The 14,158-nt window shown below is 39.2% G+C and overlaps 1 protein-coding gene across 1 annotated transcript; it reads right to left on the minus strand.

The window, feature by feature from the left end:
* Positions 1-757: 757 nt before the first annotated feature.
* LOC106578347 (uncharacterized) lies at positions 758-4,098 on the minus strand. The gene is made up of 4 exons (XM_014157047.2): positions 3,952-4,098; positions 3,565-3,646; positions 2,808-2,966; positions 758-2,604 (listed from the first exon to the last, which is right to left on the minus strand). Exons 1-4 carry the CDS (start codon positions 3,995-3,997, stop codon positions 2,445-2,447), a joined length of 447 nt encoding a protein of 148 aa, XP_014012522.2. The 5' UTR covers positions 3,998-4,098; the 3' UTR covers positions 758-2,444.
* Between the last annotated feature and the right edge of the window lie 10,060 nt (positions 4,099-14,158).

Raw genomic sequence — 14,158 nt, forward strand, 5'->3', positions numbered from 1 at the left:
CTCCACTATGCAAGTAACCATTTCACTGTACCGTTTACACCTTCTGTATCCTGTACATGTGACAAATAAACTTAGATTTTATTTGATATAGTGTTTGTTTACCAGAGACAGAAATTAGGATATAACTTTAGGCCAATGTCACACTCACAACCGTAAGCTATTTTCTGTAATTTGCTCGCCATTAACTTGTAAATATTGATCTTGTTGTGAGTTTATTTTCCTGTAATAATGTTAAGACGTTGTCAGCTATGATATGTTATTATTTCAACTGGCTAGCCAGCTAACTTAATGTTAGTTAGCTAACTAACAATTCAGAAACGAACCAAAACATTGTTTAGAAAGTTGCTTTTAGTTGCCTGGTTTTCTAGATTGACATATTCTAAATTCATTTTTAAACGGATGGGTTTGTTGGTGTTTAAATACACCAGTTATGCTATTTTGGACCACTAGGCTGCGGTTGTCATGTAGCCTGTCGTTTTTGTGTTTATACTTTTTCATAACGACAACAAGTTTGATGTAGGACGACAATAGAATGTTCATGAGGTCACTGCGACAACTGTCTACAGACATATCGATAGACGTAGTATAAACCAGCCTTTAGTCTTAAAATATTTGGTTGTTTAGCACATGGCCTCACATGTGAATCCATAAATAGATGGGTGGGGCTAAGGCTTAAGAGGGTGTGAACGATGCTGAATGGGTGCAGACAAAGTAGAGCTCTCCAGTAGGTGTACCAAAACGTTCAAGGGCCATTTTCTCAAAAGTGGGGTTACAAGTTTATTAACTTAAAATGCAAAATTCCTTTCCCATTGTTCCTCAACTGTAGTGTATGATATATCATTTTTATAGCTCCGAGCATCTACTTTTATCCAATGTAAAAAACACAATTTCAAATGTTGTTACATAGAACCAAATCCAGGTGGTCGGTCACATTTCAGTAAGGGGTGCAAAGAATCTAACGAAATGATTGGATTAGAAAAATGTGTGTTATTTAACTTTGTGAAGTATAACAATCAATTACTCACTCAACGTACATTCAAAAACTCAGATATAAAAACAATTCCAATAAATCTACCTGCAGTAGAGCATGCGAGGAAAAAGTTATCATAACTTAAAAAATAGAGTTGATGTGACCTCTCATTTAGTTTTGAGTCAGTACCACAAACACTTTAAGTAATAATTGCTTTTCATTGACTTTGAGCTCAACTTACTAGAAGTATTTGAGATCAAAATGCCTAGGGGTTTACAGTGTACACATGGGCTAAAATATGCATGAAAATAAGCACATTCTCACGTCATGTTCAGTTTTTATAAATTCCAACATCTGCGTGAAAACTGGCGGACCTATGTTTTACAGTATATTTTGTACTAACGCAACATTTATAAATATTTGACTACTGCCTACAATGGTGATGGTGTGGTTTAGAATCATGAAAGGCGAGAAGAAGAAAAAAGTAGCCTGACACCTTGCAAAAGAATGGGACGCGCTAGTCCGGCGTCCCATTATGACATAGCAAAGTGGCTCTAAGACCACCAGCCGCGGGAGACGCACACCCCGAACACTCGCATCCCCACAATTCCCATCCAACGCATCATATTCATTTGAATGTGTTGACAGCTGGAGAAATTGCTTGTGCTGCGCTGAGAATTTGAAAAGTATGAAAGCCAACAGTCCAATATTCTATAATAATGCTGTGGGTACACGTTTTGAACTATGGTAGACGCTTAAAGGGCGTTGTAAGATCTGGCAACGTCTAAGCAGTGGAACATGACCAATGACCGGAGGAAAATGCGGAAGAGCAATGCAACCTATGAATAACAAGTTTAGACTGTAGATAAACAATTCCCGTGCAGGACTTGACAAACAGTATATTGAGCAGATATTTTATAACATTTACTGTAATAAGGGAAAGTCAAACCACAACCAAAATCATTTCTTATTTTACAATACATTTAAATAGTCTATAGAAGCATCTCCCTTTGTACAAAACATTGTATTATATTTGTCATTCTTTCACAATAATCTCATTCACCTCCTGGGTGCAGAGCACTGATAAATGGATAGTTCACCCAGAAATGAAAGTTTGTAAAATATTTTCAACCCTCAAAAGTAGTCTTGTTGAGATGAGTGTATTCCCTACGCCATCTGTCATGTAAATCCAGCTATGCCTCAATCACAAATCAATGAGAAAGATAGCCTCTTTAACTCCCATTCATTTTGGATTGAGGCAAATAGCTGAACATGGACTCTTCTTGACATTGGACTGACAAACTTTGATTTTTAAACGAAGCATCACTTTAACGAATGTATGAGTACCAGCTCCATCGGGTAAGCACAGTCAATTGGTGAGATAATACCTTTGTTATAACGTAATAATAAAGTTGAATATGCTCCAAACTCTCTACCATTAATAGTCCATAATCGTTTCCTTTCTCTCTAGGCACTATCTCCCATAACCATGGGCATCGTGGGCTTTTTTAGACTCATCTTTTCCATTGGTCTTGCCCATCTGGTACAATGTGTTGGCCAGGTTGTGAAGTTGACACGTGCCAAGTTGACACCCGCGCTGAGGAGCTCGCTTCGAACGGAGTTTCAACCTGATGCTGAGAGAAAGAAAGGGAGAAAGAGAGTATTATATAAAACAAATTCTAACCATGAAAACAGAGTGTGTAGCCTATTAAGAGTGCCTAAGTATGCCAATTGAACATTTTAAATACATTTTTAATTGTGTAAAAAAGTAGCCCTAACCCCCTCTCACAATGCCACATGGTCAGAGACTACAATACAACACCTGTTGGCAGCTTACCTATATGGAAAAACGTCCATGTCTTGCATTTGAACAAGTGGAATGACCTTTAGTTCTGGTAGGTGTAGATCTTGCATGACTTCTGACATGACCTCTAACCTCCTGTTTACCTCTAACGTCTGTAGGTGCCCCCCTGATTGGTAGGTATCAGACTGCGTCCTGTGGGGCCAAAAGTAGATAATTGCTAACAGATCATGACCATAAAGGCTGCAATCTTCAAGTTCATACTATAGTCATTATTTGACTACTGCTTGATGTCATATTCTGAGGAATATAACATGTGTCTGGGTGTGTATCTTATTTGCCTCAGTATTGTCTGGAAGAAGGTAGATGGTGTTCTGTGTAATCAGTGATTTTGGATACAGATGTCATCAACTACTCTCCCATTGTTCAGTGGAGGCTGGTGTATTGAGGATGAGAAAGGTGGTTCTCTTCTGTAATTTGTATTTGTTGTGTAATTACTTCCACAGAAACTGTCTGGATCTCTGAGTGGTGTGGTTGTCAGACCTAGGTCAAATACTTATGTCAAATGCTTGACCTGTATTTGATTTAGTTTGCCCAGTAGGCCTACAATGGAACCAATTGCATAGTCCCAAAAGTGCAAACTACAAGCTAAATCAACCGCACCTAAAATACTTCCAAGCAGTATTTTAAAGTACTTTACATATTTATTTGACCCAGGCCTGGTGGTATGTGGTCCGTAAGCTGCCTGTGCTAAGTCTGAGGGTAGTGGTAATAGAAGCTGTCAATAAATCACCAATATGTTGATCTGAAGGGTGAGGCTACTGTCACAGGAACAGTCAGAAGCAGCAGTACAGCCATCTCCATACTGTGGTGGCCTATAAGGAAGATCAAATAATTATTACATAGAAATCACAATACAATTGTATTATATAACATTACACTACATAGCATAGTAATATATTGCACCTATAATGATATAATTATCCATGCTATCACTGGAATATATTTCAATATTTTCATATATTTATCAATTCTCATGCAAAGGGATATATGTACAGATAAACTTTGATACCGATAAGTACTGATAGACTTTTAAAGTACTGATAAACTTTCATAATTCATATACAAATGCAATAGACTTTGAATGAATGAATAAGTATAGAAATGAAAGAAAACTCACCACTAAGACAACTGAAAACAGTGTTATGCCTTTTTAGGTAAACCATTAATCCTGAAATTATTTTTGTATTGTATTGGTCCCTGGATTCTAGTTATCAAACTTTAGCATATTTTCTCCTGCTCTCTCCTTTTATAAACTGGAGAGATGGGGTGAGGGGAGGTGTGTCCAAAAGTTACTATACTCACAATAAGCCAACTCCTCCTCCAATAATCAATCAATAGTTTTGACAGTGTTATTGTGCATTTACTAATAGCTACACTTTAAATATAAACACTTCTTATATAGTATCCAAGTCAACGTCACATGTAAGTTAAAATCATATTGCTCCATATCGAATGTTTATATTAATTATAATTTTGTTTGTGCTATAATCACTCTTCTTCTTGCACACTTCCCTCCTCCTCATCCTCCTCCTCCTCTCCCCACCTCACTCGCAATCTGTGGAGCGATTGTTTTGTTAAAATACTACTTCATTTCCATCACCTGCAGGAAACCCAACGGCCCAAAATAACTCCATCTCTTCTCTCTTTCTTTATCGTCCCAATCTTCCTGCAATAATTTCCCTTGAGTCACATTTGCCGTCACCATGTTTATTTCTGAAATGTCCTTCATCCCCCCCAAAAAACTCCCTCATGACCAGTTCAGTTATAATCAGATGAATTAAAGAATTAGTCATGTCATAGTATAACTCAGTCTTCAAGGAAAACAATATTATTAGGGGTTATCGTTTAATCTCCAGTGAGGAAATATTGTAATTTTGTTTCACACAATACCCCCCTCCTTCCCACTTCTCTCTCTCCCCCTTCTCTCTTTCCCACTGCTTCCCTCAAGTCTATTGTATATTGTTCCTGAGAAAAACATCTGGAGTTATTTTACAGTCAAAAAACACATTGAGTCATTGTTTTGCACACAATCGCATGTGTACACACAGATGAAGTCGGAAGGTTAAATACACTTAGGTTGGAGTCATTAAAACTCGTTTTTCAACCACTTCACAAATTTCTTGTTAACCAACTACAGTTTTGGCAAGTCGGTTAGGACATCTACTTTGTGCATGACACAAGTAATTTTTCCAACAATTGTTTACAAACAGATCATTTCACTTATAATTCACTGTATCACAATTCCAGTGGGTCAGAAGTTTACATTCACTAAGTTGACTGTGCCTTTAAACAGCTTGGAGAATTCCAGAAAATTATGTCATGGCTTTAGAAGCTTCTGATAGGCTAATTGACATCATTTGAGTAAATTGGAGGTGTACCTGTGTATGTATTTCAAGGCCTACCTTCAAACTCAGTTTGCTTGACATCATGGGAAAATCAAAAGAAATCAGCCAAGACCTCAGAAAAAAAATTGTAGACCTCCATAAGTTTCATCCTTGGGAGCAATTTCCAAACGCCTGAAGGTACCACGTTCATCTGTACAAACAATAGTATGCAAGTATAAACACCATGGGACCACGCAGCCGTCATACCGCTCAGGAAGGAGACGTGTTCTGTCTCCTAGAGATGAACGTACTTTGGTGCAAAAAGTACAAATCAATCCCAGAACAACAGCAACGGACCTTGTGAAGATGCTGGAGGAAACAGGTACAAAATGATGTATATCCACGGTAAAACGAGTCCTATATCGACATTACCTGATAGACTGCTAAGCAAGGGAGAAGCCACTGCTCCAAAACCTCCATAAAAAAGCCAGACTACGGTTTGCAACTGCACATGGGGACAAAGGATCGTACTTTTTGGAGAAATGTCCTCTGGTCTGATGAAACATAAATAGAACTGTTTGGCCATAATGACCATCGTTATGTTTGGAGGAAAAAGGGGGACGCTTGCAAGCCGAAGAACATCATCCCAACCATGAAGCACGGGGGTGGCAGCATCATGTTGTGCGGGTGCTTTGCTGCAGGAAGGACTGGTGCACTTCACAAAATAGATGGCATCATGAGGCAGGAAAATTATGTGGATATATTGAAGCAACATCTCAAGACATCAGTCAGGAAGTTAAAGCTTAGTCACAAATGGGTCTTCCAAATGGACAATGACCCCAAGTATACTTCCAAAATTGTTGCAAGGACAACAAAGTCAAGGTATTGGAGTGGCTATCACAAAGCCTTGACCTCAATCCCATAGAAAATCTGTGGGCAGAACTGAGAAAGCGTGCGCGAGCAAGGAGGCCTACAAACCTGACTCAGTTACTCCAGCTCTGTCAGGAGGAATGGGCCAAAATTCACCCAACTTATTGTGGAAGGCTACCAGTAATGTTTGAGTCAAGTTAAAGAATTTAAAGGCAATGTCACTACTGTAAGTCGCTCTGGATAAGAGCGTCTGCTAAATGACTAAAATGTAAAAAATGTAAAAATGTTACCAAATACTAATTGTGTGTATGTAAACTTCTGACCCACTGGGAATGTGATGAAATAAATAAAAGCTGAAATAAATAATTCTCTGTACTATTATTCTGACATTTCACATTTTTTAAATAAAGGGGTGATCCTAACTGTCCTAAGACAGGGAATTTTTACTAGGATTAAATGTCAGGAATTGTGAAAAACTGAGTTTAAATGTATTTGGCTATGGTGTATGTAAACTTCCGACTTCAACTGTACATACCCTGTATTTATGTGGTAGGGGAGCTTACAAGTACACCAGGTTTGTATCATTATTTTATTTGGTCATTCACCAATAACCATACGTTAGGTCTGGCACAGCAATGATTTCAACATTTTTCCACAGACCCCCTTTTACAAAAGACTACATCCCTTACCCGGTGGAAGTGAAGCAAGTCAGGGGTTACGTGGTAGCTAGTCTTGCATAACGTTAGCCATACCTCCAGGGAAGGCTGGTTCTCGATGATGCGGTAGCCTATATATGATACAATTTATTTGACAATAATAAAAAAAATATATAGACAACCACAAATGTGGAAACAATGCATTTAAAAAAAATTGAGGATGATCCTCTTGCTAACAAAATACATAATTTATCAATGAACAACTAGTTAAAGATGGAAAACTAATGGTGTCTCTACCCCGCTTTGGATATTTGCCTGGAAAAGGAGTTGAGGTGGTATGGAAAAGTCAGTGTGGCTTGACCGGAAGGCGCACCGATGGTACAGTACAGGGAGAATGTCAGTCTGTCAGACAGACCAACTCTTCGTCAGGGCCATTCGCTTTCTCCGACGTTCCCAGTTCCTCCACAGTAGCCACTCCTCCGTAGATAACTTATCCTCCATTGCCGACAATGTAGCGCCCACCAGGGTGATGCTTCGGCTGCAGTGAAGCGCCAGAAAATCAACTATTCTAGGCCTACACATCACAGAGCTTCTCTGACATCTCCAGACACCGCAGTCTCCACCTTCCAACCGACAGGTGAATCAAAAAAGCCGTAACTGCTGCTGCATTATTTAATGCAAACATTAGCCATCCAGCAAGATAGCTAGCCATGGCAAACAAACAGGTTAAATATCAAAGTCCTGTAACCTGAATACCACTATAATTCACTCACTGGACAGTTTATTAGTTTCACCATCTACCATCTAGTACTGGGTCGGACAAGTTGTCTATCCGGATGGGCTATTGCAGCAGACAACCACACCGGGTTGCACTTCTATCAGCTAAAAACAAGATGCGGCTCCAGCAGGCACGTGATCACCAACACTGGACAATTGAGGAATTACATTTATTTGGATACATCCATAACAATAAGCTAATGAGGCGCGATTTCACCTGACATAGAAAATGTGCTCACTTGTCAGGACACTGTTGTTCAGAGGAGCTAGCCAACAACACAGCTAACAGTCACTTCAAACTGAAGCTGGAAAGACTGCAAACTGGCTGCTCTTCATTTTGTTTTACCTTTTTCAATTTAAATGTCTTGTATATCCATACAAATGGTGCCAGCTGATTGATGATTTCGACTTGCTGGGAAACGCTGTCTGTCTCGTCCTGACTCCCGACACGTTCATTACTATGGGATAGCAGGAGATCGAATTTGAATATTGAAACACTGTTGCAAATGTCGGAGAGAAAAACAGCAAGGTTTATACAAATCTCCGCTGTTAAACGAAATGTTAGTCTAAAATAAATAATGTGAAATCATTTTATAGTGGAGATCAAGTTTATAAATTGCCTGGCTGGGCTGATGAGACAGTGGACTGCTCAGTCAGATGGAACAGAGTAAATAGGCATTTTACCAGCATAGAATTAGTCAGTGGTAACTTGTGGAATAGTCACCGGCTGGAATGCAGTTTTAACCAATCAGCATTCAGGATTAGACCCACCCGTTGTATAATATTGTACAACCCAGGAGTTGAAAGCTTCCCCAGAAAGACTCACAGCTGTAATCACTGCCAAAGGTGATTCTAACATGTATTTACTCAGTGGTGTGAATACTTCTGTAAATGAGATATTTCTGTATTTCATTTTTTTTTTTTTATCTAAAAACTTTGTCATTATGGGTGATTGTGTGTAGATGGGTGAGATTATTAGAATACTTTTTTTATCCATTTTGAATTCAGGCTGTAACACAACAAAATGTGCAATAAGTCAAGGGGAATGAATACTTTCTGAATGCACTGTATTATCTCCATTACCTGAATCGATAGACTCTTAATTAAGAGTCTATTGATGCACCCGTGCGTCAATCTAAGTAACATAAATAAATTCCCCATCAAACTGTCAGTTTAAGCTAGAGATATCAGTGTTTTTTCTCTCCATGGGGTGCGTTTCAATCCACCACATCTGCCTATGTCTGCCTTCTGATCTGCGATGGAAGGTGGCCGAGCAACAGCAGTTTGTCAGATCATGAGACATCCCGAAAATCGATCAACTCACGAAAATGGCTGTAGTGTCCGAGCGGTTTGGTCTACACATCATCTATGGAAAGGGGAGATGCTCACAAACACTATGGCGTTTGTATGGAGGTAGTTTTGTGCCAACAAAAATAAGGGGTTAAATATGTGTCCAAAAAAACAAAAATATTTCCTGAGCTTATATCTCTTAGATATAGGACAGACACTTCAAAATCTTCTTCCTTATGATTTATTTTTTGAATGTCTTTTTTTGCCATTTATGAATGTTATTGCATGCCTTCCTATGGGCTATAGTAGTAGTAAAGGCCAAGCTCAATATTTAATGAAAAAATGGTTTCATATTTTGTTTTGATACCTAAAGGGGTCCTAAAATTCCATATCAAATAGCTAAATGATCCATGGTATGACCATCTTAAAACAATTCCATATGTAAGCTCAGTAGAACCCCCCCATTTAGTTAACTATAGGCCATAGGTGATAGCTTTGCCTCGTAGCTATGACCACATCACAGCCATCATAAAAATGTCTAAACACATGACCTCTAAGGTATTATTGCTTAATTAATGTTTTGGGCTAACAAAATGCTTTTGCTTGTGGGCATGCGGATGTGTGCCCATTTCTATAACATTTCTGTCCATTTAGGGGAGCCATTTTGACACAAATGAACCCTCAAAGTTAAAAGTTCTGTAGCCTCTTTAAAACAGACAGCTCTGAAAAGGAATATCTCAGTAATACCCCAAGCATACACAGCCTAATTCTAACCTTAACGACAACAATTTGTTTTTCAGCAATGTCCTCGTATGGCTTCATTCACTTAGCTTGTCCAAGATCATTGAAACCTTTTGGACATTTTGTGATTCATTATATTCTCAGCTCCAGGGAGAATATAATATTTCTGTTTCTAGTAAAGTAGACTGGGAACCATTTGGATGAGTGTACAGTGTACTTGTAGTAATTACATTAGTCCCAGACAATTTGACTCATAGCCTTCAATAGATGTAAAGACGATGTTTCTTACACAATGTTTAGTATTTTGTGACAGACTGTTAACATTAATGTTAACTACACAAATCGAGTAGCTGGTCAGCACGTGAGATTTGGTTCTGGACAAGGTTGGGGTCAATACCATTTCAATAGGCTTAGAAAGTGGATTCGCATGGATAAGCATCACAATGGTCAAATGTAAACAATTGTCTCCAAATCTACAAGGTGTTTTCAGTAATGGTTACTTTTTGACGTTCTATGACGTCGCCACTTTCCAAGCGTATTCAGTCAATTCAGGAAGTTAACTGAAATTCAAATTGTAATTTCTGTTTTCTTCCTGAATTGAAATGGAATTGACCCTAACCCTGGTTCTGGGTTCCTATGTTTAAACTAAACTAGAAGTGGTTTAGTCTTACATCAATGCTTCTTACCAGCAGAGGACACTACACATAAATGCATGTGTAGTAATGGCTATAGTACTTTTCCAAGGCCAATCAAAATCGTGTATTCAACAACACCATGGTATATGACTTTGTATGACAGCAAATGAAGACATTTCCATTTCAATGGACAATAAAGATGTATTGCATTGTAATGTTTTTACAGTTCCCTCGCACTTTGCCAAGGGTCTTCTACCTTACTCCCTATCCCTTATGCATCCTGTTGTTTTAGTCCTGCAGGTCGCTCAGCTTCCTCTGCCCACTGAGTACAAGAGTGAGTATCCTGTCAGGAAATGTGGTAATTCAGTTACATGTCACCTTCAAAGTTCTCACACACTCCCTCCCTTCCCTATGGTACAGGCAGAGCGTGAGTGAGGGGCACTGCACAGGGTAGACACACATAGGTTGCGTCTGAAATGGCACCCTATTAGGATATAGGAAACATTACAGTAAAATGTGTCAACAAGGCATATTTCATGGGTCAACGTCAAAACAATATTATTTCTTCCCCACATTTAAACTGGTTTTGTAAACTGTTTTTGGGGTTGTTTGTGTTGGCTGCAAATCTTTGTTTATGCCACAAAAAAAGATTCCATGATGCATACCTGGTATGCTGAAATCCAATTGGACCCCTAGCCACTATTCCTTAGCCAATCCTGTAGATCTGAGATGATTGGGCATGTGGAAGCAATACGGTGTCATCTCAACCCAGCCAATCATAAGGCAAGATAAACTATTACCATAATGCTATTACCATAATGCTTATGTAATGTAAGCCTATATACAGTACAGAAGCCTATCACCTATAGACTTGTGTATATAGGGGGTGATAGGCTTGTGTGGGGGGGGTTCTACTAAGCATACATATGGAATTGTTTTAAGATGGTCATAGCATGGATCATTTAGCTATTTGATTTGGAATTTTAGGACTCCTTTAGGTATCAAAACAAAATATGTAACAATGATTTGATAAAATATTGATCTTGGCCTTTACTACTATAGCCCAACATAAGGAACACAAATTTGAAATATCTGTCCTACATCTAAGAGATTAAGCTCCGGAAATATTTTAGTTTTTTTGGACACATACAGTGTCTTCGGAAAGTATTCTGACCCCTTGACTTTTTCCAAATTTTGTTTACGTTCGGCCTTATCCTAAAATGGATTAAATAAAAGCCAATTCCCAGCAATCTACACACAATACCCCATAATGACAAAGCGAAAACAAGTTTTTAGGAAAGTTTTCAAAATAAAAAAACAGATCTATTACATAACTATTCAGACCCTTTGCCATGATACTCAAAATTAAGCTCAGGTGCATCCTGTTTCCATTGATCATTTTTGAGACGTTTCTACAACTTGATTGGAGTCCATCTGTGGTAAGTTCAGTTGATTTGGAAAGGCACACACCTGCCTATATAAGGTCCCACAGTTGACAGTGCATGTCAGAGCAAAAACTAAGCCATGAGGTCGAAGGAATAGTCCGTAGAGCTCCGAGACAGGGTTGTGTCGAGGCACAGATCTGGGGAAGGGTACCAAAACATTTCTGCAGCATTGAAGGTTCCCAAGATCACAGTGGCCTCCATCCTTCATAAATTAAATAAGTTTGGAACCACCAAGACTCTTCCTAGAGCTGGCTGTCTGGCCAAACTGAGCAATCAGTGGAGAATGGCCTTGGTAAGGGAGGTGACCAAGAACCTGATGGTCACTCTGACAGAGCTCTCGAGTTCCTCTGTGGAGATGGGAGAACCTTCAGAAGGACAACAATCTCTGCAGCATTCCACCAATCAGGCCTTTATGGTAGAGTGGCCAGACGGAAGCCACTCCTCAGTAAAAGGCACATGACAGCCCACTTGGAGTTTGCCAAAAGGCACCTAAAGGACTCTTAGACAATGAGAAACAAGATTCTCTGGTTTGATGAAACCAAGACTGAACTCTTTGGCCTGAATGCCAAGCGTCGCGTCAGGAGGAAACCTGGCACCATCCCTACGGTGAAGCATGGGTGGCAGCATCATGCTGTGGGGATGTTTTTCAGTGGCAGGGACTGGGAGACTAGTCAGGATCGAGGCAAAGATGAATGGAACAAAGTACAGAGATCCTTGATGAAAACCTGCTCCAGCGCATTCAGGACCTCAGACTGGGGGCGAAGGTTCACCTTCCAACAGGACAACCACCCTAAGCACATAGCCAAGACAACACAGGAGTGGCTCCAGAACAAGTCTCTGAATGTTCTTGAGTGGCCCAGCCAGAGCCCCGACTTGAATCCGATCGAAAATCTCTGGAGATACCTGAAAATAGCTGTGCAGCAACGCTCCCCATCCAACTTGACAGAGCTTGAGAGGATCTGCAGAGAAGAATGAGAGAAACTCCCCAAATACAGGTGTGCAAGCTTGTAGCATCAGCCAAGAAGACTCAATGCTGTAATTGCTGCCACTGTTGCTTCAACAAAGTACTGAGTAAAGGGTCTGAATATTTATGTAAATGTCATATTTCAGCTTTTTAATCATTTAGAAATTAGCAAAAATTCTTAACCTGTTTTTGTTTTGTTATTATGGGGTATTGTGTATAGACTGATGAAAAAAAAACGTTTGTATCAATTTTAGAAGGCTGTAACGTAACAAAATGTTTAAAAAGTCAAGGGGTCTGAATACTTTCCGAAGGCACCCCTTATCTTTTTTGCACAAAACTACCTCTATACAGCCATTCATTTATAAGTCCCATGACACTTGTGGGGGTCATAGAGAAAGACAGGTAACACCATAGTGTTTGTGAGAATCTCTCCTTTCCATAGGCTATTTATGTAAGCTTTCCACACCGGGATCGTACAATATTATATGGGTGGGTCTAATCCTGAATGCTGATTGGTTAAAACCGCTTTCTAGCCGGTGTCTTTTCCACAAGTTACCACTGACTAAATCTATGCCGGTAAAACGCCTATTTACTTTGTTCCATCTGACTGCACAATTCACTTTCTCATCAGCCCAGCCAGGCAATTTATAAACTTGATCTCCACTATAAAAAGCATCTAGGGATTATTTCACATTATTTATTTTAGACTAACATTTAGTTTAACAGCGGAGATTTGTATAAACTTTGCTGTCTTTCTCTCCAACATTTGCAACAGTGTTTCAATATTAAAATTCAATCTCCAGCTGTTCCATAGTAATGAGCGTGTCGGGACGAGACAGACAGCGTTTCCCAGCCAGTCTAAATCATAATCTGCTGTCATCAATTTTATGGATATATACAAAGAAATGTTAATTGCAAATAGGTTAAAAAAAAAACGAAGTACAGCTAGTTTGCAGTCTTTCCAGCTTCAGTTTGAAGTGACTGTGTTAGCTGTGTTGTTGGCTAGCTCCTCTGAACAACAGTGTCCTGAACGGTGAGCACATTTTTTATGCCAGGCAAAACCACGCTTTATTAGCTCATTGTTATGAATGTATCCAAATGTCAATAAAAAACAGCTTAAACAAATGTGGCTACTTTGCTGTTATTCTGGATGCACTTTTTGACGTGATTAAGTTGGCCATAATTGGCTAGCTAGCAAGCAAGGGATAAGAACATTGCCAGCCAGTATGGCAATGGAACATTAAAAATTAAAGACTGGGTCGTGTCCATAGATACAGAACAAAAAGACTGAACGACTGGGTTTCGTCTCAAGCAACCGAATCGATCAAACGAACAACCAGCCGGATTGGGCAGCAACCCTAGATTTGTGTCAGGACTATATCTTGAAGGATGAAATAGTATGAATAAATTAAATCAAAACGTTTAACGTCAATCATTATTTGAATATGTTGGTAACCCGTTGTATAAAGTGATAATGCCCTCGAAGGCGATGTTTGGAGGATATATTGGCTCAACTTCATGCAAGTATGTTGTTGATCATTGCTAGATAGACATTTAAGTATTGCCATAGATTTTCAAGCCGATTTAAGTCAACTGTAACTAGGCCACTCAGGAACATTCAA

This window comes from Salmo salar, chromosome ssa19, assembly GCF_905237065.1.
Source record: "Salmo salar chromosome ssa19, Ssal_v3.1, whole genome shotgun sequence".
NCBI lineage: Eukaryota > Metazoa > Chordata > Actinopteri > Salmoniformes > Salmonidae > Salmo > Salmo salar.

Bases quoted from the DNA above. Each gene is read 5' to 3' on its own strand.
- LOC106578347 (XM_014157047.2), bottom strand. From the start codon at position 3,997: ATGGTTTACCTAAAAAGGCATAACACTGTTTTCAGTTGTCTTAGTG. The intron at 3,647-3,951 runs GTGAGTTTTCTT...TCTTCCTTATAG, and splicing joins TGTTTTCAGTTGTCTTAGTG to GCCACCACAGTATGGAGATG. The intron at 2,967-3,564 runs GTGATTTATTGA...TTGGCCCCACAG, and splicing joins CCCTTCAGATCAACATATTG to GACGCAGTCTGATACCTACC.